At 49.0% G+C, this 27,697-nt stretch overlaps 2 protein-coding genes and 1 long non-coding RNA gene across 14 annotated transcripts in view; 1 reads left to right on the forward strand and 2 right to left on the reverse strand.

The window, feature by feature from the left end:
• Positions 1–47: 47 nt before the first annotated feature.
• Positions 48–5,444, reverse strand: C4H6orf136 (chromosome 4 C6orf136 homolog). The gene is given in 7 exon segments (XM_005553639.5): positions 48–342; positions 427–496; positions 1,655–1,855; positions 2,043–2,131; positions 3,021–3,422; positions 4,729–5,268; positions 5,271–5,444. Coding segments are annotated over 7 exon segments (1,491 nt in total). The 5' UTR covers positions 5,346–5,444; the 3' UTR covers positions 48–228.
• LOC135970666 (uncharacterized) lies at positions 5,219–5,796 on the forward strand. Its single transcript, XR_010586467.2, has 2 exons — positions 5,219–5,403; positions 5,638–5,796. It is a non-coding gene; the product is annotated as an uncharacterized lncRNA (long non-coding RNA).
• ATAT1 (alpha tubulin acetyltransferase 1) overlaps positions 5,750–27,697 on the reverse strand; it is a 22,521-nt gene continuing 573 nt past the window's right edge. For 2 of the 12 annotated variants that reach the window (XM_065544243.2, XM_065544244.2), the window contains exons 2-13: positions 27,624–27,684; positions 27,417–27,508; positions 27,231–27,291; positions 26,997–27,110; positions 26,712–26,813; positions 12,143–12,188; positions 11,960–12,028; positions 10,323–10,394; positions 9,557–9,800; positions 6,605–6,684; positions 6,470–6,512; positions 5,750–6,109 (exon numbers count right to left, since the gene is read on the reverse strand). In XM_065544243.2, the coding sequence (XP_065400315.1) occupies positions 5,929–6,109; positions 6,470–6,512; positions 6,605–6,684; positions 9,557–9,800; positions 10,323–10,394; positions 11,960–12,028; positions 12,143–12,188; positions 26,712–26,813; positions 26,997–27,110; positions 27,231–27,291; positions 27,417–27,508; positions 27,624–27,684 (1,165 nt within the window). In that variant the 3' untranslated portion in view covers positions 5,750–5,928. Of the gene's footprint in view, positions 6,110–6,469; positions 6,513–6,604; positions 9,035–9,552; positions 9,801–10,322; positions 10,395–11,959; positions 12,029–12,142; positions 12,189–26,711; positions 26,814–26,996; positions 27,111–27,230; positions 27,292–27,416; positions 27,509–27,623; positions 27,685–27,697 lie in introns of those variants that run through there. The other 10 variants (XR_012434039.1, XR_012434040.1, XR_012434042.1 and 7 more) reach the window with 6 other exon arrangements.

Raw genomic sequence — 27,697 nt, forward strand, 5'->3', positions numbered from 1 at the left:
GGGAATATTTGGGATCTAGAGAAAGTGATACATGAAATTCTATCTCATATAGTCAGTTAAACTTTATTATTTACAAGTTAAATTACAGAGCAGCTTTACACAGCATGAGATGGAAAGGAAGGCAGGAGAGAAAAGGGAGGAAGCTGGCTCCTGAGATTCTTGGCTGCCTCCACCTCCTTCTCTTGGGCTTAGCAGTCTTCAGTGCTGCCCCCACTCAAAGGTCAAGGATCAGGGCTTGGAACACAGGTTTAAGTCAGGTTCTGGCTCTGACAGCCCCAGGGCCACCAGGGCTCCCACTAGCAGCTTCTTCACAGGCGTTGGAGGTGAGTGTGAAGGCATCAACTGCAAGGAGAAAGGTTAATGCCAGTTGCGGGAGGCACACAGATGTTCTACCCTTCACCCCACCCAGCCCTACCTAGGACTCACTTTATCTAGACGATGGCGACAAATGAGGCCACTGGAATTCAGGTAGAAAGTGGAGTAGGCATCATAGGTCCTGGGGAATACAGGGAGGCTTACTGAGGGAGAAGGTGACTGGTCCCAAAGCTGAATTCAAGCATTTGTTTAAACGAGTAGTCTCTAAATTCTGCTACATATTAGATCACCTGGGCAACTTACAAACATCTCAGTGCTTAGGTTGTCCCGTCTCAATTAAATCAGTGTTTGGCATCAATATTTTTTAACGATCCTTGGGCATTTCTACCATGCAGCAGTTTGGGAACTGCTGGTTTAAAAACTTATATCCAATGTTTGTGGCTGAGCCTAACATTTTATTGCGATTCTACTCCCAGGCAGAAATTTACCAGGTTGTAAGGCTCAACATAAGAGACAGGACTTTTCATTTGTTCAGTACTTTTTTTTTTTTTTTTTTTCGGTGAGACGGTTTCACTCTCACCCAGGCTGGAGTGCAGTAATGTGATCACGGCTCACTGCAACTTCCGCCTCCCGGGTTCAAGTAATTCTCCCATCTCAGCCTCCCAAGTACCTGGAACTACAGGTGCACACCACACACCTGGCTAATTTTTGTATTTTTTGGGTTTTACCATGTTGGCCAGGCAGGTCTCCAACTCCTTACCTCAAGTGATCCGCCTGCCTCGGCCTCCCAAAGTGCTAGCATTACAGGCGTGAGCCACCACACCCAGCCTGTTCAGTAAGTATTTGAGTACCTACCATATGCTAGGTACTGTATAGGAAGAAACTGAAGCTCAGATGTTTTTCTAATATACTGAGCCTCTCTTTTTTTTTTTTTTTTTTAACATTAACATAAACTAAACAAGATCCCTGTCCTTATACAGTCAAGTCAGGATAGGTCAAGGGTTGTCTGGGAGACTAGATCATCTGTAATCTCAGCACTTTGGGAGGCTAAGGCAGGCAGATCACCTGAGGTCAGGAGTTCGAGACCAGCCAGCCAACATGGTGAAACCCCGTATCTACTAAAAATACAAAAATTAGCCAGGTGTGGTGGTGCGCCTGTAATCCCAGCTACCCAGGAGCCTGAGGCCGGAGAATCACTGGAACCCGGGAGGTAGAGGCTGCAGTGAGCTGAGATCACGCCACTGCACTCCATCCTGGGTGACAGAGTGAGACTCCATCTCAAAAGACAAAAAAAGAGGGAACTGATTATAGTTTGGGTCCTTTCTCATTTCTCTCTTACCGGTAAAGCTCGTCTTTGTCACGCTTGTAGAACCGCAGAAAGAGCAAGTGGACAGGCAGCCCTACGAGCCGCCACCGTGCTTGCAGGGTCCAATTCTCAGGGTGGCGGGTCAGTTGTAGAACCTCCAAACGAAGCTGTGAAAAGTAATTCCAGGCCAGGAAACGGCAGAGGGTCAGTGAAAGAATGTACCATGTCCGGCCCCTGTGAAGAAGGGATGGGAAATAAATCTCATGATGGCAGAATTAGAAAAACAAACTGGCTTCTGTCTAAGAAATGGGGAAGAGCCGTGAGAAGCAATCTAGGAACTTCTCTGGGAAGTGGAAAAGGTCATGTGTATAGCTTTGGGTGCTTTTCCTCCCCAAGGCCCTACCTGTGCCCCAATTCTCACTTGGTACGTATGTTGAGGATCTCATTGATGAATTCCACATCCAAGGAATACAGACTGTAGTCGTGGGACTGAAGGAAGAGCTTGGGAAGCTAGGTGGAAGAAGATGGCATCAATCCAGTGGGAAAGAAAAGATAATCCTATTTTTCAGTTTTCTATTTTTTCTTTTTTTTTTGAGATGGAGTGTAGCTCTGTCACCCAGGCTGGAGTGCAGTGGTGTGATCTTGGCTCACTGCAACCTCCGCCTCCCAGGTTTAAGCGATTCTCCTCCCTTAGCCTCCCGAGTAGCTGGGATTACAGGCACCTGCCGTGCCCAGCTGCTAATTTTTGTATTTTTAGTAGAGATGGGGTTTCACTGTGTTGGCCAGGCTGGTCTTGAACTCCTGACCTCGTGATCTGCCTGCCTCGGCCTCCCAAAGTGCTAGGATTGTAAGTGTGAGCCACTGTACCAGGCCCAGTTTTCTATTTTTAAGGCCTCCTTACTCCCGTCTTGGAGTGAAAGATCTCATCCCATGATTAACCTCCCTTAACTCAAAATGAGGAACATTTTCTTTTTCTTTTTTTTTTTTTTTTGAGACAGAGTCTCACTCTGTTGCCCAGGCTGGAGTACAATGGTGCTATCTCAGCTCACTGCAGCTCCTGGGTTCAAGTGATTCTCCCGCCTCAGCCTCCTGTCTGCCACCATGCCTGGCTGATTTTTGTATTCTTAGTAGAGATGTGGTTTCACCATGTTGGCCAGGCTGGTCTTGAACTCCTGACCTCAGATGATCCACCTGCCTCAGCCTCCAAAAGTGCTGGGATTACAGCACTTTGAGTTACCGTGCCTGGCTGGAACATCATTTTCTCAGGAAAACGTTTATAATACATTTCTATGCCTGCCTCATGGTTCCAAAAAAGAATCCAGTTGACTAACCCCCTACCTCCAAGGATTACTGATATCCCTTCCCACTGTAGATGTCGGCCACTTTTGCACTGACTTACCTCTTGTCTCAGTCTCTCATACATGACAGACAGATGTTCCTCCATACTAGGATCTCCTGACGGGGTGGCAGGGGAAGGGTGGGCAGTTCCAGGGACTTGGAAAGGTATCCAAGCCCCAGGATAGGGGCAGGGAGGTCCCTCAAAAAGGCTTCTAAGCCCGTCCAGGCAGCCGCTATGCAACTCAGGTCCTGGTCCCTCCTCCCCCTTTCCTGGAGGGAGAACCACCCATGCTGAGCTGAGGGCCTGGATCTGAGGGAGAGGTAGTGGGGGAACCTGGGGAGGATGCTGGGTGGGAAGGCGCGGGGGCAGGGGAGACCAGAGTAGAGGAGAAGATGGGGAAGTGGTTGTCGTGGACTGGGGCCAAAGGGGTGGGAATGGTAGAGTCCCTGGATAAAGCTGGTCCTAAGGAGACAGAACAAAAGGGAAAAAGATAAGAATCCACTTGCCTAACACCCCTTCATCCCTTGGATGCTCAACAGGTTTCCAATACCTATTCCTCCTGACAGAATGGATGGAATTACTATAGGAAAAAAGGGATGGATTCATCTCCATCTCTACTGAAAACAGGAGGAAACCATTTTATTATTTTGAGATGGAGTCTCGCTCTGTCGCCAGGCTGGAGTGCAGTGGCGCGATCTCAGCTCACTGCAACCTCTGTCTCCCGGGTTCAAGTGATTCTCCTGCCTCAGCCTCCCGAGTAGCTGGGACTACAGGCAAGCGCCACCACCCCTAGCTAGTTTTTGTATTTTTAGTAGAGATGGGGTTTCACCATGTTGACCAGGATGGTTTTCATCTCTTGACCTCGTGATCCACCGCGACCGGCCAGAATTCCTTGATTCCAACACTGGACCGGGCGCGGTGGCTCACACCTGTAATCCCAGCACTTTGGGAGGCCGAGGCGAGCAGATCACGAGGTCTAGGAGTTCGAGACCAGCCTGGCCAATATGGTGACACCCCGTCTCTATTAAAAATACAAAAAAATTAGCCGGGTGTGGTGGCTCGTGCCTGTAGTCCCAGCTACTCGGGAGGCTGAGGCAGAAGAATCGCTTGAACCCAGGAGACGGAGGTTTCAGTGAGCCGAGATGGTGCCACTGCACTTCAGCCTGGTTGACAGAGCGAGACTCCGTTTCAAAAAAAAAAAAAAAAAAAAGATTCCAAAACGGGGGGCAGTTTCACCTCTCTTATCTCAAGAATCATGTAATACATACTCGATGAGCGAACGAATAACAGGTTTTATTGTACTGTGGATTAAATGCTGTGGCCTGTACGTCTCCATGATTAAGTGTGCGAGGCAAATGTACAGAGAAAAAAGAATATCCAGCTGAAACTAGGAATCTGAATTCTAGTTCTATCACGTACTTTAGGCATTCTCATTCCCTATGCCTCCGCTTCCTACAAATGTCCTATAAACCAGGACAATAAAACCTCACTGAGTTATGAGGCCTATATGAAATAATGAATGTAAACAAAACGTAGCGACCTAGAAAGCAGTACATAAATGGAAGCTATTATCATTTTGGGCCCCTTTAACGACAGACACAACCTCAGAAGACAGTTAAAGGCTGGCCTTCATTCTCCTGGGTTTACCGACGTTGAAACTGCAAGGGGAGGTCACCCAAAGTCAGGCCTCACCCGAGTCCCTCCGCTCCCAAGGAACCACCCAGGGGACCGTCTCACTCCAGGGAAGGCGGGCGGCCCGCTCGGGTACCTCGGTCCCCAACGGTGTCCCAGAGGCGCCGTCTCTGCTGGGGGCGTGGCCATCTTGCCAGCCCCGGCGCAGGGGCCCGAAGCGGGTGCACACTGGCCGGCCTTCCTGCCAGGACCGCTCTCCGAGTGCAAGACGCGCGGGCTGCTGAGGGCGCCCCGCGGGTCTGGTCTGGGCCGAGGAACTCCGGGACGGCGCCGCGGCCGGGCTGCGAATCTCTCCGCCCCTGCCCTTCAAATCACCTCTAGGCACAGGTAACCGCGGAGAGTCGGGCGCAACGCAGACGCGCCCCGCTGCCTGGCCTTGACCCCGCCTGTCCGCCCTCAAACCTGGGAGGACCGAAGTCCTTACGCGCCAGGCCTGGCAGCGCCTCCCGCCCGCTCCCGCGACCCCTAGCCCGTCCACGCGCTGCAGGGGACAGGTGGGAAGGGGCGGCGGGTGTCTCTGCGCCTGCGCGGAACCCAGCGCGCGCTCCGCCCCACGCACCGGCTCTGAGGAGGGTCTCTCCCCGCCCCCTCTCCTCCCTCCCGCTTCTGCTCCGCTCTCACCTGGGGTCGAGCCTGGTAGGCGCGGAGGCAAGGGCCGAGACGCCGGGCCGCACCCCGGCTGGGCTGGTACATGATCTTCCGGGAGTGGAGAGGGAGCCTCCTGAGTCCGACCTCCGGCCTCCTCACAGGGGTGAGCGCGCCCCGGAGCCGGCTTCGTGAAGGGGAAAGGAGGCCGGGGCGGGGGGGGAGGGGGGGAAGGGGCTGAGGGAGGGAAACGGAGATGTCGCGCGCTTGCGCACTCCGCGGGCTCGAGGGAAGCGGCTGAAGCGCTCTGTCGGCAGTAAGCGCGCCTGCGCCCGCGGGCTCGGAGGCTGCCTGAGTGCGCTTGCGCAAGTTAGCAGCTCCCCCAACGCTGTATTCACAGCTGACGCCTTTGAACAAAACGCTGAGCAAAAACAGGGCTGAAGCCTGAACCGGGTGCAACGACAGTGAGGGGTGAGGTGGCTGAAATAATGAGTCAAGTTTTCCAAGCGCTCTTGTGATAAAAATAAATACTTTTATTGGTCTGGTTAAAAGATACAAATGACTTGAATCTGATAAGGCTGCTGAATGAATGAATGAATGAATGAATCCATCTGTTATGAGGGTTGGGCTTTGGCTCTTTCCTGTAGTGAGGGAGAAATAACACTTTGAAGATAATGGGACGGGGCTGCGGTCACCAAGGCCTGGTGCTGCGACGTTCCTGCAGGTTTCGAATGAACCTGGCGTTGAGTATGTCCCCACCCACTGTCCAGGACTGGGCTGGTGGGGCCGGGGCCGGGGCCTGTGGAGGAGCTGTGTGCACAGGCTTCTCCCCAGACCCGTCCTGTGACAAGGCCTGCTCCTCACTGGCAGACCTGGTAGGTGGGGAGATGGAGACTGGGTTATAGGAATACTAAAGAGGAAATTAAGATTACAGACTCTTCAAGGTCTCGGGGCAAGTTTTAATGTAGGACACATGATGGGTATGAGGCTGGAACCATTAGTGCTATGTCCAAATTTAAAACCTCCCAGAGAACCTGTATTCCAAAGGGAAGTGCCAGAGTTGAACCTGTGGGGGAAAGGGGCTTGCAGGATGTAAGGTGGAAGGAATTGTGGGAGGAGCTGGTGTCCAGTTAATACAGTAAGATTTAGGAGTAGGCAATGAAGTGGCTAAGAGTGATGTTAGGGAGTCAGATGGTGGTGGGAGGCTGTTAGGGGAGGGGTTTAGACCTCACCTATTCTTTGTTTCCTGTTCTCCCTGCTTGGAGTCTTGGTTGCCTGTGGAAATACCAGGCATGTGAATGGGAAGGCAGGAGTAGATAGTGAATGCGGCCTACTTGATTTGAGGGTAGGGAGGAGTAAATACTTACCTGTATTGGGGGATGAGGAATTCACCCCCCCATGGCGGCTGTAGCAGCAGCTTTGGGCTACCAGACCTGGGGGAGTCCCCCTGTAGAAGAAATGGGAGATGATGGGAAGGAGGCTACTGGATGAAAAATGGGTGGGTATGTAAGAATCAGAGGAGAGGAGTAAAGGGAATAGCACAGGAACAAAGAGAAGGGGGTAATTATCATTCCTAACGGGTTTTAATCAAAGCTGTGTCCCAGAAAAGGGCAGGGGAAGTTGATTTTATACCCAAGATTTTCTGGAGTGCTTCTGATTTATTGCTCTATTCTTTCTAGTTGATGTAATGTGTTAAATATATGGCTAGGTATGATCCAAATCATATCATAAGAATAGACTCACATGTGGTCAAAAATGTGTTGGATCAGGTACTCTGGTGTTTGGTTTGGAAAACAGGGTTACCTTAAGTATAAGATTCCTTAGACCAGGCTGGGTGCAGTGGCTTATGCCTGTAATCCCAGCACTTTGGGAGGCCAAGGCAGGCGGATCACGCGATCAGGAGATCAAGACCATCCTGGCCAACATGGTGAAACCCCGTCTCTACTAAAAATACAAAAACTAGCTGGGCAGAGTGGTGCACTCCTGTAATCCCAGCTACTCGGGAGGCTGAGGCAGGAGAATCGCTTGAACCCAGGAGGTAGAGGGTGCATGAGCCAAGATTGTGCCACTGCACTCCAGTCTGGCAACAGAGCAAGACTCCATCTCAAAAAAAAAAAAAAAAAAAAAAAGATTCCTTAGACCAGAGGGAAATAGGAAGTGACAAGCTGAATTTTGAATTTAGGAGGAAAAGGAAGGGGGCCTCTGTAAATAGGGTGACAGATTGTGTTACACTCTCAGTGGAGGTAAGGGTTTGTCTTGAGAGAGATCCAGCAGTTTAGTGGAGCAGTAATCAGAGAGGGAAGAGGAATACAGTAGGCAGGAGGTAATTAGTGGATCCAGAGATGCTGACATCTCGGCAAAGCCTGGCCCAGAGTAAAGGGTAGAAGTCACTGGGGAGAGCTGGAGGTTCCTGGAGGGAATGAGGGAGTAGATACAGAAGCCCACACACAGGGATCCAGCACCTACATGAAAGGAGACACAGAATCTGCAGGAGGACTAACAGTGCAGATGGGGATAGGCAGACACCAGACCCGGGAGCTCTGAGGCTCCTGGGTAAAAGATGTGCAGATCTAGAAATGAGAGGGACGGAGGTCCTGAGGTCCCAGGAAAATAAGGGGTGACGCACAAATGAGGCTGACAACTTTTTTTTTTGTGATTCTTTTTTTCATTGAAAATGTCAATTTAGAAAACACAAAAGAATTCACACTTTATTCAGACAACACTGAGAGGGAGAAGAAAAGGGAAGAGTGAGTAGGGGAGAAGGGGAGATCCGGCTCCCAAGGATTTCAGGAAACACAGTGGGGTACCTGATCTAGCACACATTCAGAGGGTAGGGAGGGGAAGGGATCTAGCTATACTCTGGGCATGGAGCAGGGAAGGTCATCCTTGCTATGGAGAAAAGGAGAGAGGAAGGACAGAGGAAGAGTGGTCCCCCATCTCATCTCGACAATCTCACAAGACAGGAGTATATCGGCATCTAGCTACCAGGGAGGGATGGATGCAAGACGGGCTTCCAGGATCTAACAGATCCTTGAGACTCTGGATCTACTCTCAAGAAACAACTTCCCTCAGAGAATCTGGATCTGGGGGAAATGGTGGTGTCAGCCAGTCTCCTTTAGAGACCCCAAAGCAATACCAGTTTGGGGTTCCCTGACACCTACACAAAGTGTGGAAATGAAGAGTTTGGCAATGTTGGGTAGATCCCTTTGGGAAGCTGGTAAGTCCCTGTTCTACCTAACTAGACTGCTCTGAAGCAGAGCTTGCTCACTGGCGGCCATTCACAGGCTCAAAGGGCAAGTGTGGCAGGCAGCACAAAGCAGTATTAGAGCCACCCGTAGACACTAGAGGGAATATGGGGTTTATCCCATGGATGAAATTCCTTAAAAAGTTTCCCTGACACAGGACGCCCTTAGACCTTCTATGGTGTTCTGAAGTTTGACAGCAAGCAAGAGTGTGCTTCTCTAGATAAATGTATGAGCCATCCAACCAAGAGGTCTGGCAACAGATCAGGCTGTCTGTGGGGAAAGTATTCAGAGCCCAAGTTAGGACAGAAGGGGTGCTTTTGTGGTAAGAAAAGCTACAAAGTGTTAGGCAATTTGAGACCCTGACATCCCTATTGTCTAAGAAAGTAGAAGAGGGAATCCTGTGGGCTCTGTCAGGTTCCACTGGGTCCTACAGGATGCAATGGAAGAGTAGGTGTGAGGTTCTCAGGGAGGGGGTCTCTGCCCACCCCAGGTCTCCCAGGGAAGGGAGAGGGTAGCTGTCAGTATCGACTCTCCTCAGAGCGGGGAAGGGAGCTGTGGAAGGATGTTATGGATGGGAGGAAGGGAGAGGAGAAATGGGCGGGGGAGGGGGGGAGAGAAAAACAGAGAAGTCAGAGGTGAAGAGAAAGCTAGGGAGAGAAATAAAGGAAATGCCCACTCCCAGCCTGCTGCGATGGACTCTTGGCACACAAGCCAGTGGCTCCCCACTCTGTGTCAGGCACTGCCCCTTCCCCAGCAAGTATTAAGCAAAGATTTCCCCAATCTTAGAAGGCTCCGTTCCCCCAACTCGACGGATCTCGGTGTTCTTCCTACTGTTCCACATAACTTTCACATTAAAGCCAGGGTCCCTAGGCTCCATATAAGGTCCTATTCTGCTCCTTCACTGTGTTTTTTTCCCAGATCACTTGCACAAATATTTTTCGTGAAAGGTTTCAGGACCTCCCCAATCCACCCATCTTACTGATCCATCTCTCTGATGGATTCAAATTAACCTTTGTCATTTCTAACATCCTCTTTGATAGCTGTGAGGCTCCTTACCCCTTTAACTCCTATTACCTGGTACGACGCCGTTGGGCTGGGCTGCCCCCAGGGTCAGCAGCCAGCAGAAGGCGGGCGGTAGGGTGTGGGGGGCAGAGGCGCAAGGAACGCAGCAGCTCCTGCTCTGGCACAAAGGGGCGGAGGGGACCTCGTTCTGGTGAGTTTCCCAGGCTGCTGGATCGGGGGGGTGGGTGGGCTGGAGGTGTGGCACGGCGAGGGGCCCTGTTTAGGGGCCAAGGAGGCTCCACAGCTACCTTCAGAACTGGGGACAGGGAGAATGAAGAGCAAGACAGAAAAAGAAGAAAAAAGAGGGAAGACAGAGGGTCATGACAGTAAAGGTTTGGGTACAAAAAAAGAGAAATCTGAGTCTTTTTTTTTTTTTCTTTTTTTGAGACGGAGTCTCGCTCTGTCACCCAAGCTGGAGTGCAGTGGCACAATCTTGGCTCACTGCAACTTCTGCCTCCCAGATTCAAGCCATTCTCCTGCCTCAGCCTCCCAAGTAGCTGGGATTACAGGCACGTGCCATCGCGCCCAGCTAATTTTTATATTTTTAGTAGAGATGGGGTTTCACCATGTTGGCCAGGCTGTTCTTGAACTCCTGGACTCAGGCAATCTGCCCGCCTTGGCCTCTCAAAGTGCTGGGATTACAGGCATGAGCCACCACACCTGGCCCAAGAAATCTGAGTCTTTAGAAAGAACGAATCCTTCCCCTGGGTCCCCTGAACATTCTCTTCCCTTGTTTAAGGTCTCCCAGGCCCAGACACCCAACCCTTGCCCCTCTTACATTCTCGGTCACTAGAGGAGTATGGCTTGATGTCTCCCTCTGCTCTCTTGGGTGGCAGCTTCCTTGCTGGAGCTGGTAGTGGAGGGGACACAGACAGGGTAAGTGTAAGAAGACATACTTTGCACCCCTCCTCCCAGCCACTAGCCCACAACCCCAAACTTGTGCTCCCTGTCACCATAGTTCCTCCTGGGAACTTGCAGGAGCAGCACCGTGGCAATGCCAGCACACCAAAAGGGAATTTGAGGGGAATGTGGAACACTTTTGAGGAGAGCCAGAAGGAGTAGGCCAAACACAGAGCTAGGGAGAAAGATCTAAGGGGAGACTCTGGGGGCCTGGGAGATGCAGGAGAAGGGCAGCAAAGGGGAGCAAGCTCTTACTGTCAGTGGGTGCTGTCACGGCCCCCTGGGATTCTGGGGCAGTGGAATGGTCCCAGCCGGGCCAACAAGGACCCTGGGTTCCTCTGGATGAGATGGACAAAGCCCTTGGTTAATCAGGAATTGCTCTGGAGAGTTCAAGGGAGGTTTGGAAGGAGGCCAGAATCTCTCCTTCCTATACGAAAATGGGAAGAGACTGAAGTTTTATTAGGTTAAAAAAAAAAAAGGATGAGGAGAAAATAAATATGGGCATCTGAAAAGGAGCTATCAGAGTAAACAGGAGGCTGACATTATGTCCAAAGTTCAGCCTCCCCCTCCTCACTTTTCTGCTTGCTCCCGGCTTTCCCTCTCAAGAGATTCTCTACCATGTTATGTGTGGCAAATGAAAGACTTCTCAGCAAATTCACTTAAGCTTTATCCACAGCACCCTCCCCTGCAGGCCTGAGTCCTCACCATCCTTGTTGGCCCTCACTCTGTTTCACAGCCTGTGGTTCTGCATGAGTTAAATGGGAGAAGCCTTGGAAACCAAAGCGAGTTGAGGTGCCTCTCAGTGCCTGACACTGTGATGTTCATAGCTGGTTACAGACTGTTCTTTGGATGGTGGTTACTCCCATTCCTGGCCACAGAGCCAGCTCAGGAAGGGGGCTCTTCTGTGCAAGCAAGCACTGTACGGCCGTCAGAAGTTGGTAAGGTGGAGGTGGTGAGGAAGAGGAAGGAGTGGGGCTCCGACTGTCAGTAAGTATGTGCCTGTGTGTGTGTGTGTATGGGATGGGGAATCTGGACAGCATTTTAGTGCCTCTGAGGTTTGGTTTCTCCATATCAATTTCATTATCTGGTTGGAAATGTTATAAATTCTGAGTGTTATCTTCTAAAACTAACATTTAAATTTTGGGCCATTTGTGTCACTATTTGACTGCATATGGAAGGGCTGTTTGCACCAGCATGTCCCTCATTGGCTGACAGAAGCCTGGGGTTTACAAAGGAGCCTGACTCTGGCCTATGTTGATGGATCTGAACTAGCAAGAGGGTCCATTGATATCAGTTGTCAAACAGGCTCCCAGTGAGCTTGCTTAGTTAAAAGTCTTGCCAAATATAAAATGCACTGAGCTCCCATGAGGGCAAAGGCAAACAGGCATGACTGCTGGAGACTTGGGTTGCTTTAGAATTTTCCCAAATTGCCCACAGATGGCACTGTACCCCGTGGTGTCTAGATTAAGTAGCCATCACTGCACTACAGTTCCACCCCTTCAATACAGGCTTTACCAGTGGGCGTGGGATCGACTGCAGCAGCACGAGAGTGTCGAGTTGCCCTCAGAGAGGGAGCAGGGGGCCCTGTGAGGAAGGAAGCGGCGGGGTCCCTCAGTGAGGGGCCGGCAGGACCAAGAGTCCAGCTCTTTCCTTTCCCTCACCCCGACTACATGACCAACAAAAGGTGAGAAAACTTACGATGTTGATGGGCAAAGAAGCCTTCAAAGATCACAAAGTTGTTCACCTAGAAGATGAAACAAACAAAATATAATCAGCATCACTTAACGATGGAGATACATTCTGAGAAATACGTCATTGGGTGATTTCATTGTGTGAACATCACAGAGTGTACTTACATAAATCTAGACACTACAGCCTACAACACACCCAGACGATGTTGTACAGCCTATTGCTCCTAGGCTACAAACCTGTACAGCATGTTACTATACTGAATGCTGGAGGCAATTTTTTTTTTTTTTTTGAGAGGCAGGGTCTCACTGTGTTGCCTAGGCTGGAGTGCGGTGGTGCCATCACAGCTCACTGCAGCATCAACCTGGGCTTAAATGATTCTCCCACCTCAGCCTCCCGAGTAGCTAGGACCACAGATGCATGCCACCACATCTGGCTACTATTTTTTTTTTAAACTTTTTGTAGAGATGGGGGTCTCACTATGTTGCCCAGGCCGGTCTCAAACTCCTGGGCTCATGCGATCCTTCTGCCTCAGCCTCCCAAAGTCCTGGGATTATAGACATGAGCTACCATGGTTAGCCAGCTGTAGGCAATTCTAACATAATGGTTCAGCAGATGTATCTATACTTACCTAAACATAGAAAAGGTACAGTAAAGGCCAGGCGTGGTGGCTCACGCCTGTAATCCCAGCACTTTGGGAGGCTGAGGCGGGCGGATAACGAAGTCAAGAGATCAAGACCATCCTGGCCAACCAATGTGGTGAAAGCCTGTCTCTACTAAAAATACAAAAATTAGCTGGGCGTAGTGGTGCCCGCCTGTAATCCCAGCTACTTGGGAGGCTGAGGCAGGAGAATCGTTTGAACCCTGGAGGCGGAGGTTGCAGTGAGCTGAGATCGTGCCACTACAACCCAGGCGACTGAGCGAGACTTCATCTCAAAAAAAAAATAAAAAGGTACAGTAAAAATACGGTATTATCATCTTATGGGGCCATTGTTACATACGCGGTCTGCCACTGACTGAAATGTCACAATAAGCACATGACTGTATAGCTGTCTGCTGGCCACTCAGCACATACTTAGGTACAGAAACCTGTGTTAGGAAAATCATAGGAGGAGGAACAAAAGCCAACCTTCTTGTCTTTAATAATAGACTCAATAAAAAACTCAGACCCCAAAAGGCTGATCCTAAAGTTCACAAGAAATTGCAAAGGACCTCAAATAGCCAAAGCAATCTTGAAAAAGAACAGACTGGGCATGGTGGCTCACACCTGTAATCCCAGCACTTTGGGAGGCCAAGGCAGGCAGATTGCTTGAATTCAGGAGTTTGCGACCAGCCTGCAAAACATGGTGAAGCCCCATCTCTACCAAAAATACAAAAACTAGCCAGAACTGGTAGCGCATGCCTGTGGTTCCAGCTGCTCAAGGGGCTGGGGTAGAAGGATTGCTAGAGGTTGCAGTGAACCGAGATTGCTCCACTGCACTGCACTCTACCCTGGGTGACAGAGTGAGACCCTGTCTCAAAAAAGAAAAAGAGAAACCAAAGCTGGAGAATTGACACTTCCTGATTTCAAAACTTACTACAAAATTATGGTAATCAAAACTGTGGTAGTGGCCTAAGGATCAACATATTGATCAAAAGAATGGATTGAGAATCCAGAAATAAACCCATATATCTCTGGTCAATTGACTTTTGACAAGGGTGCCAAGACAATTCAATGGGAAAAGAACAGCCTCTTCAACGAGTGGTGCTTGGACAACTGAATATCCATGTGCAAGATTATTTATTTTGATCTCTACACCTCATACCATAGGCAAAAACTTAACTCAAGAGATCAAAGACCTAAATGTAAAAGCTAAAACTGGCCAGGTGCAGTGGCATGTCTGTAATTCCAGCACTTTGAGAGGCCGAGGTGGGTGGATCATGAGGTCAGAAGTCTGAGACCAGCCTGGCCAACATGGTGAAACCCCATCTCTACTAAAAATACAAAAATTAGCCGGGTGTGGTGGCGCATGCCTGTAATTCCAGCTACTCAGGAGGCTCAGGCATGAGAATCGCTTGAGCCTGGGAGGCGGAGGTTGCAGTGAGCCTGAGATATGCCACTGCACTCCAGCCTGGGCCACAGAGTGAGACTCCATCTCAAATAAATAAATAAATAAAATAAATAAAAGCTAAAATTATGAATTATTAGAATGAAACAGGGGGAAGTCTTCTTGACCTTGGATTAGGCAAGTTTCTTTTTTTGTTGTTTTAGATGGAGTCTTGTTCTGTCGCCAGGTTGGAGTGCAGTGACACAATCTTGGCTCACTGCAACCTCCGCCTCCCAGGTTCAAGCGATTCTCCTGCCTCAGCCTCCTAAGTAGCTGGGACTACAGGTGTGCGCCACCAAGCCCAGCTAATTTTTTGTACTTTTAGTAGAGACGCGGTTTTAGCATGTTGGCCAGGACGGTCTTGATCTCTTGACCTCATGATCCGCCCACCTCGGCCTCCTAAACTGTTGGGATTACAGGCGTGAGCCACTGCACCCAGTTGGCAGGTTTTTTTTTTTTTTTCTTTTTTTGAGATGGCGTCTTGCTCAGTCACCCAGGCTGGAGTGCGGTGGCGCGATCTCGGCTCACTGCAAGCTCCGCCTCCAGGTTCACGCCATTCTCCTGCCTCAGCCTCCCGAGTAGCTGGGGCTACAGGCGCCGGCCACTACGCCCAGCTAATTTTTTTCTATTTTTAGTAGAGACAGGGTTTCACCGTGTTAGCCAGGATGGTCTCGATCTCCTGACCTCGTGATCCGCCCGTCTCAGCCTCCCAAAGTGCTGGGATTACAGGCGTGAGCCACCGCGCCCGGCTGGCAAGTTTCTTAAATATGACACCAATGCACAAGAAACAAAAGAAAAAGATAAACTGTACTCCATCAAAATAAAAATATTTCAGGAGTTCAAGACCAGCCTGGCCAACATGGCGAAACCCCGTCTCTACTACAAATACAAAAATCAGCCGGGTATGGTGGTGCACACCTGTAGTCCGAGCTACTCAGGAGGCTGAGGCAGAAGAATCACTTGAACCCAGGAGGTGGAGGTTGCGGTGAGCTGAGATCGTGCCACTGTACTCCAGCCTGGGAGACAAAGTGAGACTATGTCTCAAAAAAAATAAAAATAAAAAAAAATAAAAAAAAGGCCGGGCGCGGTGGCTCACGCCTGTAATCACAGCTCTTTGGGAGGCCGAGACGGGCGGATCACAAGGTCAGGAGATCGAGACCATCCTGGCTAACACGGTGAAACCCCGTCTCTACTAAAAATACCAAAAAAATTAGCCGGGCGAGGTGGCGGGCGCCTGTAGTCCCAGCTACTCGGGAGGCTGAGGCAGGAGAATAGCGTGAACCCGGGAGGCGGAGCTTGTAGTGAGCTGAGATCCGGCCACTGCACTCCATCCAGCCTGGGCAACAGAGCGAGACTCCGTCTCAAAAAAAAAAAAAAAAAAAAAAAATCTAATGCTTCATTTTTCACTAAGAAAGTGAAAAGACAGGCCAGGCGTGGTGGCTCACGCCTGTAATTCCAGCACTTTGGGAGGGCGAGGCAGGTGGATCACGAGGTCAGGAGATCGAGACCATCCTGGTTAACACGGTGAAACCCCGTCTCTACTAAAAATACAAAAAAAAACATTACCCAGGCATGGTGGCGGGCACCTGTAGTCCCAGTTACTTGGGAGGCTGAGGCAGGAGAATGGTGTGAACCCAGGAGGTGGAGCTTGCAGTGAGCCGAGATTGCGCCACTGCACTCCAGAATGGGCGACAGAGTGAGACTCCATCTCAAAAAAAAAGAAAAAAAAGAAAGATGGGGGGAAATACAGCCTTGGAGACATGGCTTCGCTTGGCCAATGCCAAGTAGGTACAAGTGGCAGGGCTGGGCCTCAACTTTCAGACTTCTGATTCCAGTTGCAGTGTTTCAGCCAGGAAAATAGTGTAGTCATTAAGAGTTTACTTGGGGCCGGGTGCAGTGGATCACGCCTGTAATCCCAACACTTTGGGAGGCCAAGGTGGGTGGATCACTTGAGGTCAGGAGTTCGAGACCCTGTCTCTACTAAAAATACAAAAATTAGCTGGGCATGGTGGCGTACGCCTGTAATCTTAGTTACTCAGGAGGCTGAGGCAGGAGAATCGATTGACCCCAGGAGGGAGAGGCTGTAGTGAGCTGAGACTGCACCACTGCACTTCAGCCTGGGTGACAGGTGAGACTCCATCTCAAAAAAAAAAAAGTTTACTGGGGGCTGGGCATGGTGGCTCATGTGGATAGCTTGAGCCCAGGAGTTCAAGACCAGCCTGGGCAATATAGCAAGACCTCATCTCTACAAAAATATTTTTAAAAATTAGCCATGCATGAGCTGGGCGCAGTGGCTCATGCCTATAATCCCAGCACTTTGGGAGGCCAAGGCAGGCGGATCACGAGGTCAGGAGATTGAGACCATCCTGGCTAACATGGTGAAACCCCATCTCTACTAAAAATACAAAAAATTAGCCAGGCGTGGTGGCGGGTGCCTGTAGTACCAGCTACTTGGGAGGCTGAGGCAGCAGAATGGCGTGAACCTGGGAGGCGGAGCTTGCAGTGAGCCAAGATCGCGCCACTGCACTCCAGCCTGGGCAACAGAGCGAGACTCTGTCTCAAAAAAAAAAAAAAAAAAAATCCAGGCATGGTGGCTCACACCTGTAGTCTCAGCTACTTGGGAGGCTGAGGTGGGAAGATCTCTTTTTTTTTGAGACGGAGTCTTGCTCTGTTGCCAGGCTGGACTGCAGTGGCAAGATCTCAGCTCACTGCAACCTCCACCTCCTGGGTTCAAGCAATTCTTCTGCCTTAGCCTTCTGAGTAGCTGGGACTACAGGCATGCGCCGCCACACCCAGCTAATTTTTATATTTTTAGTAGAGACAGGGTTTCACCATGTTGGCCAGGATGGTCTTGATCTCTTGACTTCATGATCCGCCCGCCTTGACCTTCCAAAGTGCTGGGGTTACAGGGGCGAGCCACTGTGTACGGCCTTTTTTTTTTTTTTTTTTAAACACAGAATCGCCCAAGCTGGAGTGCGATGGTGTAATCTTGGCTCCCTGCAACCTCCACCTCCCAGGTTCAAGCTCTTCTCCTGTCTCAGCCTCCTGAGTAGCTGGGATTATAGTCACATGCCACGACACCCAGCTAATTTTTGTATTTTTAATAGAGATGGGGTTTCGCCATGTTGGCCAGGCTGGTAGGGAAGATCTCTTGAGCTTAGGAGGTAGAGACTGCAGTGAGCCATGATATTGCCACTGCACTCCAGCCTAGGCAATAGAGCAAGACCTTGCCTCAGAAAGAAAAAAAAAAAAAAGTTCACTGGGTGCAAATGGCTATGGGTTCAAATGTGGACTCTACTATTTACTGGCTGTGTGAATTTGGTTAAGTCACTAATTTGCATAAACCCAAAATAGGTTTAATAATAGTACCCACCTCAAAAAGATGTGCAAGAATCCACTGAGATGATGCATATAGATATCACATAGAGCCCATGAAATATGAGTTGTTATTTACACTCTACACTGCTCTGGCCTTACATGTTAACTGGGTAATGTGTTTCATATCAAATATTGTGCTCCAGGGCCAGGTGTGGCGGCTCATGGCTGTAATCGTAGCACTTTGGGAGACCGAGGTGGGCGGATCACTTCAGGTCAGAAGTTAGAGACATCTGGTCAACATGGCGAAACCTCATCAACACAAAAATTAGCCAGGTGTGGTGGTGGGCGCCTGTAATCCCAACTACTCAAGAGGCTGAGGCAAGAAAATTGCCTGAACCCAGGATGCAGAGGTTCCAGTGAGCCGAGATTGCGCCACTGCACTCCAGCCTGGGCAACAGAGTGAGACTCCGTCTCAAAAAAAAAAAAAAAAAAATACTGTGCTCCTTCCACTGCTCTCTGCTGCCTCTTAATGGAAAAATATACTGTAGGAAGACCCTGCCTATCCCTTGCCTTGACCTTGCTGTGATGTCTACCAACCCATCCCCATCCTCCCCCAACAAGCACATGCTTAGCACTCCAACCGCACCATACTGCTTGTAGTACCCTGAAAGGTGGTTTATTTTTATTTATTTACTTACTTATTTTGAGACAGCATCTCACTCTTGTCGCCCAGGCTGGAGTGCAGTCGCGCGATCTCGGCTCACTGCAAGCTCCGCCTCCCAAGTTCACCCCATTCTCCTGCCTCAGCCTCAGAGTAGCTGGGACTACAAGCACCCGCCACCAGGCCCAGCTAATATTTTTTGTATTTTTAGTAGAGATGGGGTTTCACTGTGTTAGCCAGGATGGTCTCAATCTTCTGACCTCATGATCCACCTGCCTCAGCCTCCCAAAGTGCTGGGATTACAGGCGTGAGCTACCGTGCCTGGCCTGAAAGGTAGTTTAATACCTTTCTGCCATTATTCATGCCAGTTCTCTACGTAAAAGGCACCTTAGCCTTTTGTCCACCTGACAAACACTTGCCCTTTAAGATTAGACATGTCGTCTTTCTTTACCCAACCCCCAGCCCAAGGTAGCACTCAAATCCATGTCCTTTTGCCTCCTCTGTAATCACGTCTATCAAATCATGTTACAATGGATTAATTGTCCATGTTCCTATCCAAGGCTAACTTGTCAACCAAATCCCAACCCCTCCTGCCCACTCAATGACATCACTTCAACAGTTCTCCCCACTTCCTCTGACATAATAATAATATTTTTCTCTATTGAATCATTCTAATGCTATTTGTTCTCCCATCTGAAAAGGATCAACTCTTTTGATTCACTTCACCCTCCAGCTCTTGCTCTATTTCTATTCCTCTTAAAGCAGGATTTAAAAAAGTGGCTTATTCTTGCTGCATTCCTAGCTTCTCAGTCTACAAGACCCACTGCGTCCAGGCTTGCACACACCGCTGCACCAAAACTGCTCATCAAGATCACCAATAGCCTAAGGCAGATAAATCCAATAGTAACTTCTCAGACCTCTTTGCTCCTTGATCAGCAGCATTTGACCCAGTAAACTATTCCTTCCTCCTGGGAACACTTTGTTCAGTGGCCTTTTAGGTCACCTTACTTTTCAATTTTCTTTTCTTTTTTTTTTTTTTTTTTGAGATGGAGTTTCACTTTTGTTACCCAGGCTGGAGTGCAATGGCATGATCTCTGCTCACTGCAACCTCCGCCTCCCAGGTTCAAGTGATTCTCCTGCCTCAGCCTCCCAAGTAGCTGGGATTACAGGCATGAGCCACCTCGCCTGGCTAATTTTGTATTTTTAGTAGAGATGGGGTTTCACCATGTTGGTCTTGAACTCCTGACCTCAGGTGATCCACCCGACTTGGCCTCTCAAAGTGCTGGGATTACAGGTGTGAGCCACCACACCCGGCCTCAGGTTTCATCTACTTCACTAGTCACTCTGTGGTTGCATTTGCTGGTCTTCTCTTCCTTCACTTCTTTTTGTTGCTGTTAGAACAACTCAGCAAAATAAAATTTGAGTTTATTGTTGGACAATATTGTTTCACGCATACATCAAATAGGCCTAAATAAATAAATAAGCAGCTATTTCATAGACAAAAAAGGCAAATAAATGAAACATTTTATCTTTGGCCTTTTTAACCATCTCACACAAACCAACTGTGTATGATACAGCTAACTACATACACTAAAAAAGCTACTGGAATGCTCAGAATAAGACTCTTTTTTTGTTCTTTTTTAAGCAAGGTTTTTTTCCTCCTTTGAGATTATAATAAGCATGGTCATACCACAAGTAAAGTCAGAAGTAAGACAGAGAACCCTCCAAAGGCTGGCTTGGTCATCTGAGATCATTAAAAATGACTGACCTGGCCTAGCGTGGTGGGTCACGCCTGTAATTCTAGCACTTTGGGAGGCCGAGGTGGGCGGATCACAAGGTCAGATCGAGACCATCCTGGCCAACCTGGTGAAACCCTGTCTCTGCTAAAAATACAAAAATTAGTTGGGTGTGGTGGCGGGTGCCTGTAATCCCTGCTACTCAGGAGGCTGAGGCAGGAGAATCGCTTGAACCCGGGAGGCGGACCTTGCGGTGAGCCAAGATCGCACCACTGCACTCCAGCCTGGTGACAGAGCTAGCCTCCATCTCAAAGAAATAATAAGAAAAAGACCCTAACAATATGTACAAAAATATAAAATGTAAATAAAAAATACAAACTTCCTTTTTAAAGTACTTCTAAAAAAGCAAGACCTTGGAAGTTTTGGTTCTTTTTTCCTCCTCTGTTGCAAATTCTCTGCGTTGGGTTGGGTGGGGGCGAGTGCCTGTCATCTGCAGTGACACTGCCTTTGGAGGGCAAGCAGGCCTCTCCAGGGCAACCACGTTTAGATTCTGAGATGGGAAGTGGAGGGTGAATAGATCACAGTGGCTTTAATTTAAAGTTTAACTTTTCTTTTTTTGCTGTCTAATCATCCTCATCGGCCTTCTGCTGCTTAGGATCAACATCGTCATCTTCATCATCATCAGCTGCCCATTTGTCCGTACCGCCTCAGCTGCTTCGTTTTCATCTCTGTTCTTTTCCTCACCATCACCTTCCTCTTCCTTCTCTTTCTCCCCACCCTGTTCCTCTTCTTCATCTACCTCATTGTCAGTCTTCTGCTCCCCATTTTCCTCATTAGCGTTCCTGTTAGCATGGGCATCTCTTCCACTTTCTGCCTCCTCCACAACTTCTTGAAGTCCTTGGTGGTGATCTCGGAGCTTGTGTCCACAACTGCATCTGACATGGTGGAGCACAGCGGTGATCCGATGCAAGGGATTAAGAAGAAAGCAAGAGTTTGGGGACTATGTCGATTAAGCTGCCAGACTGTGAGACAGCAGAGGAAGCGCATGGCGGAGGTGGCTGCCATGAGCAGGACACCGAACCAGGAACAATGCAAAGATGGCTTTTCAGAGCAGCCAGTTGGGGGTCCTCACTTCTTAAAGAGGGCCCAAGGGGAAGGCCCAAAGGGGCAGCTTTTTTTTTTTTTTTTTCCAAGACAGTCTCGCTCTGTCGCCCAGGCTGGAGTGCAGTGGCAAGATCTCGGCTCACTGCAAGCTCTGCCTCCCAGGTTCACGCCATTCTCCTGCCTCAGCCTCCCGAGTAGCTGGGACTACAGGCGCCCACCACCACGCCTGGCTAATTTTTTTTGTATTTTTAATAGAGATGGGGTTTCACTGTGTTAGCCAGGATGGTCTCGATCTCCTGACCTCATGATCCACCCGCCTTGGCTTCCCAAAGTGCTGGGATTACAGGCGTGAGCCACCGTGCCCGGCCAGGGTAGCTTCTCTATCTGTAATCTTTCTATGGTGATCACATCCTGTCTCTTTGCTTTAAATACCAGATGTATGCTGAAAACACTCCTCCCCAAACCTCCTCCCTGATCTCTGGGGAAGTATCCAACTGTCTACTCAAACCTGGACATATCACAGACATCTCCAATTAACATATTAAAAATGCACTCCTAATATTTTCCTCCAAAGCTGGTCTACCTACCATCTCAGTTAAAGCAACTTCATTCTTCCAGCTGCTCAGACTTTGGGGTTGTCCTAAAGTCCTCTTTCTCCACATACAATCTGTCAGAAAATCTTACTTGCTTTACCTTCAAAATATTTAAAATTTGACCACTCTTTACCTTCACTACTGCTACCACCTTCGTCTGAGCCACCATCATTTTTCACCAGGATTGTTGCTGGCTAATTAGTTTACTTGCTTCTACTCTTGCTCCCTTATTGCCTTTTCTTTCTTTCTTTCTTTCTTTTTTCTTTTTTTGTTAGGGTCTTACTCTGTTGCCAGGCTGGAGTGCAATTGTGCGATCTCAGCTCACTGCAACCTCCACCTCCTTGGTTCAAGCAATTCCCCTGACTCAGTCTCCCGAATAGCTGGGATTACAGGCGCGTACCACCATGCCTGGCTAATTTTTTTTTGTATTTTTAGTAGAGACAGGGTTTCACCATGTTGGCCAGACTGGTCTTGAAGTCCTGACCTCAGGCAATCCACCCGCCTCTGCCTCCCAAAGTGCTAGGATTACAGATGTGAGCCACTGCGCCTGGCTATTGCCTGTTCTTAACAGCTAAAGTGATCTTGTTAAAAAAGAAAAAATCAAGATCACAGCCAAAGTGATTTTTTTTTTCTTTGATGGAGTCTCACTCTGTTATCCATACTGGAGTGCAATAGTGCGATCTCAGCTCACTGCAACCTCTGCCTCCTGGGTTCAAACGATTCTCCTGCCTCAGCCCCCCAAGTAGCTGGGACTACAGGTGCCCACCACCACACCCAGCTAATTTTTGTATTTTTAGTAGATATGGGGTTTTACCATATTGGCTAGGCTGGTCTCAAACTCCTGACCTTGTGATCTACCCGCCTTGGCCTCCCAAAGTGCTGCGATTACAGGCATAAGACACCACACCTGGCTCTTTTTCTTTTTTTTTTTTTTTTTTTTTTTTTTTTAGGAGTCTTGCTCTGTTGCCCAGGCTGGAGTGCAGTGGTACAATTTCAGCGGCTCAATGCAACCCCTGCCTCCTTGTTCAAGTGATTATCCTGCCTCAGACTCCCAAGTAGCTGGGATTACAGGCACCTGCCACCACACCCAGCTAATTTTTGTATTTTCAGTAGAGACCTCAGGTGATCTGCCTACCTTGGCCTCCCAAAGTGCTGGGATACAGGTGTGAGTCACCACCCCTGGCCTGATCTTATTTTTTACTTAAAATAAAAGCTAGTGTTTGCAGTAGCCTATAAGGCCCTTCCTTCCCCATTACCTCTCTGATCTCATCTCCTACCATATTCCTCCACTCACTCATGCTGCTCTGGACACAGCCCATTTGCTGTTTCAGGTACATCCCACCTCACAGCCATACACTGGTGGTACTTTCTGTCTGGGATGCTCTCTCTCCAGATATTTCTTGGCTCTTATTTTTTTTTAATTTTTTTTATTTTTTGAGACAGAGTCTCACTTTGTTACCCAGGCTGGAGTGCAGTGGTACCATCTCGGCTCACTGCAGCCGCCACCTGGGCTTAAGCAATCCTCCTGCCTCAGACCCCCAAGTAGGGAACACAGGTGCTTGCCACCACACCTGGCTAATTTTTTTGTTTTTTCGTAGAGATGGGGTTTCACCATGTTGCCTAGGCTAGTCTCAAACTCCTGGGCTCAAGTGATCCACCCACCTCGGCCTCCCTAAGTACTAGGATTGCAGGTGTAAACCACCGCGTCCAGCCTTGGTTTTTATTCTTACTTCCTTTCAGTTATTGCTCAAATGACACTTTCTCAGTGATGATCCCCTTTCAACCTGCAATCCCACATACTCCCATGCCCACCTGAGTATTCCCAAACCCTTACTTGTTCTCATTTTTCCAGAGCACTTATTAACCATATTCTTGTCTATTATGTTTGTCTCTCCAGCTAGAATATAAGCTCCACCACTAAGACAGGGACTTTTGTCTGTTTCTTTCTTTTTCTTTTTTGTTCCAAGACAGAGTCTCGCTTTGTCCCCCAGGCTGGAGTGCTGCAGCACGATCTCGGCTCACTGTAACCTCTGCCTCCGGGGTTCAAGCGATTCTCCTGCCTCAGCCTTCTGAGTAGCTGGGATTACAGGCGCACGCCATCATGCCCGGTTAATTTTTATATTTTTAGTAGAGACAGGGTTTCACTATGTTGAACAGGCTGATCTCGAACTCCTGATATAAGGTGATCCACCTACCTTGGCCTCCCAAAGTGCTGGGATTACAGGTGTGAGCCACCATGCCTAGCCCTTTTTCTTTTTCCTGGTTTTTTTTTTTTGAGATGGCATCTCACTCTGTTGCTCAGGCTGGAGTGCAGTGGTGCAATCTCAGCTCACTGCAACCTCTGCCTCCTGGGTTCGAGTAATTCTCCTGCCTCGGCCTCTTGGGTAGCTGGGATTACAGGCACCCGCCACCACGTCTCGCTAATTTTTGTTTTTTTTTTTTTTTTTCAGACGGAGTTTTACTCTTGTTTGCCCAGGCTAGAGTGCAATGGCACGATCACGGCTCACTGCAACCTTTGCCTCCCAGGTTCAAGCGATTCTCCTGCCTCAGCCTCCCTAGTAGCTGGGATTATAGGCATGTGCCACCACGTCCAGCCAATTTTATATTTTTAGTAGAGACAGGGTTTCTCCATGTTGGTCAGGCTGGTCTCGAACTCCCGACCTCAGGTGATCCGCCCGCCTCCGCCTCCCAAAGTGCTGGGATTACAGGCGTGAGCCACCGTGTCCGGCTAATTTTTGTATTTTTAATAGAGATGGTTTTTTTTTTTTTTGAGAAGGAGTCTCACTCTGTCGCCCAGGCTGGAGTGCAGTGGCCGGATCTCAGCTCACTGCAAGCTTCGCCTCCCGGGTTCACGCCATTCTCCTGCCTCAGCCTCCCGAGTAGCTGGGACTACAGGCGTCCGCCACATCGCCCGGCTAGTTTTTTTTTGGATTTTTTTTTTTAGTAGAGACGGGGTTTCACCATGTTAGCCAGGATGGTCTCGATCTCCTGACCTCATGATCCACCCATCTCGGCCTCCCAAAGTGCTGGGATTACAGGCTTGAGCCACCGTGCCCGGCCAAGAGATGGGGTTTTACCATGTTGACCCGGCTGGTCTTAAACTCCTGACCTCAAGTATTTGCCCACGTCAGCCTCCCAAAGTGCTGGGATTACAGGCGTGGGCCATCGCACCGCACCTGGCCTTTTGTTTTTGTTTTTTTTGGAGACAGGGTCTCTCTCTGTTGCCCAGGCTGTAGTGCAGTGGCACAATTGTGGCTCACTACAACCTCTGCCTCCCAGGCTCAAGCGATTCTCCCATTTCAGCCTCCCAAGTAGCTAGGACTATAGGCACGTGCCACCATGCCTGGCTAAATTTTTTTTTCTATATTTTTTGTAGAGACAGGGTTTCGCCATGTTGCCCAGGCTGTTGTCTGTTTCATTGAGTAAAGCATTCCCAGTGCCCAGAACACTGCTAGGCACTCGATGTTTATTGGATGAATGGGTAGCATTAGTAACATTTTGCTGCACTTAGTTATAAACAAGACCTCCTTCCCCATATTAGGCCAAAGTTCCATGAGGACAGGGAATGCATATTATTCTGGACCCTTAATAAATACTGACTGACCACATGAGTAATGGACTATGTGAAAACAAGGCAGTGAAAATGAGCTGGTTATATTTGGGTTGAAAATTAGTCATAAGGGGCCAGGCGCGGTGGCTCACGCCTGTAATCACAGCACTTTGGGAGGCCGAGGTGGGCGAATCATAAGGTCAGGAGATCTAGACAACCTGGCTAACACCCTGAAACCCAATCTCTACTAAAAATACAAAAAATTAGCTGGGTGTGGTGGTGGGCGCCTGTAGTCCTAGCTACAGGGGGAGTTAAGGCAGGAGGATGGCGTGAACCTGGAAGTCGGAGCTTGCAGTGAGTTGAGATTGCATCACTGCACTCCAGTCTGGGCGACAGAGCGACTCCATCTTAAAAAAAAAAGAAAAAAAAAAAAGTGGTAAGGGTCGGGTGCGGTGGCTCATGCCTGTAATCCCAGCACTTTGGGAGGCCGAGGTGGGCAGATCACTTGAGGCCATGAGTTCAAGACCAGTCTGACCAGCGTGGTGAAACCCTGTATCTACTAAAAATACAAAAATTAGCTGGGCATGGTGGCGCATGCCTGTAATCCCTACTACTCAGGAGGCTGAGGCATGAGAATCACTTGAACCCCGGAGGTAGAGATTGCAGTGAGCTGTGATTGCGCCACCGCAATCCAGCCTGGGTGATGCACCAAAAAAAAAAAAAAAAAAAGAAGGAAAGAAAAAGAAAAATTCGGTGTAGGAAACAACTTGTGGGTACAGTGGCTCAGGCCTGTAATCCCAGTACTTTGGGAGGCTGAGGCAAGTGGATCTCTTGAGCCTAGGAATTCAAGACCACCCAGTGCAACATAGTGAGACCTCATCTCTACAAAAAATAAAAAATTAGCCAGGCATGGTGGTGCGCGCCTGGAGCCTCAGCTACTCAGGAGGCTGAGGCAGAAATATCACTTGAGCCAGAAGTTGGGCTGCAGTGAGCCAAGATCCTGCCACAGCACTCCAGCCTGGGCAACAGCAGGAGACTTTGCCTCAAAAAAAAAAAAAAAAAAGACACAGTGGCTCACACCTGTACTCCCAGCATTTTGGGAGGCCAAGGCGGGTAGATCACAAGGTTAGGAGTTCGCGACCAGCCTGGCCAATATGGTGAAACCCCGTCTCTACTAAAAACACAAAAATTAGCTGGGTGTGGTGGCAGATGCCTGTAGTACCAGCTACTCAGGAGGCTGAGGCAGGAGAAGTGCTTGAACCCAGGAGGTGGAGGTTGCAGTTAGCTGAGATTGCGCCACTGCACTCCAGCCTGGGCGACACAGCGAGGCTACATCTCAAAAAAAAAAAAAAAATCTCAAAATAGACGAGAAAGAAGTCACTACAGGATGAGAGATGGTACCACAAGACAAAGAGCCTGGTTGTAGAAAATGAAACCTATGTGATAGGAAATAAGTCACTACTTCTTTGCCATAAATAATAAATTCAATGGGAATGCTCAGTGGGGATCTGTTCTCTGAAACTTCTAACCTGTGGCACTGTGGTCTCCAGATTGTAGTGTTTATTCAGGAATTTCAGCAGCTTCTGTGAGGGTCGGTCAATGGCGAGTTGGTGCGGTTCCACTCGCTCCTTCTGCAGGGAACAGGAGACTCAAGGTAGGAGGAAGTATGGGGAAAGCATGCCAACAGGAAGCCAGAAGCCTGGGAAGGGAATAGGAGGACATAGGAATATGGGGGGTGGGAGGCAGGGCTTCTGGAAGGGCTCATGGCAAAGGAGTCCCTAGTTTGGATGAACCAGTGAAGAGGTAAGTGATACCTGCAACATATACTGGAAGAGTTCTCGCCCATGGCCATGGCGTTGCACAGACTCATGGATATAAAAGTCCAGGATGCAAAGTGGTTCTACCTCATTATGAGCCTCACGATCATCCTAAGAGAGAAACAATAAAAATGTTTTAGGACCCCCGGCATCTCTGCTGCCCCCTAACCTCCAGCACTTTTGTTCTCAAGAACCAAGGTATACGAACTCCTGGCTTCCAGTAACACTCACCAGTACAAAGAGCTTCTTGTATCCAACTTTGATGAAACCAATAATGGCTCCTTTTCCAGCCCTGTAGAACGGGGAAAATAATGAACAGGCTAGTGGTAACTATCTGTAAGAGATAGTCAAAGATGGGGGAAGGGCTGAGGGAGGAAGGAATTAAGAGAATGGGATGGAAGAGAATGTGGCACTCACGGTCGGCCTGAACTGTCTTTGAGAATATAAACAACATGGCGGTTACTCTGCATCCTTGATGCACTAGTGATGGGAGCGGAAAGATTCTGGGCCTGCAGGGAAGATTAAGTCAGACTTTCTGCAAGTCCCTCCAAAGGACCCAGGCCTCCCTTATCTACCATCCCCACAGAGGTCCTCCCTTTACTCCATCTAAAACCTCTCCAGTACCTTGGCAGAAGCCTTGCCCAGTTCATCTATAATGGTCATAATTTGCTGCTGTAGATCAACACTAGAGAAAGAGA

This window comes from Macaca fascicularis, chromosome 4, assembly GCF_037993035.2.
Source record: "Macaca fascicularis isolate 582-1 chromosome 4, T2T-MFA8v1.1".
Lineage (NCBI taxonomy): Eukaryota > Metazoa > Chordata > Mammalia > Primates > Cercopithecidae > Macaca > Macaca fascicularis.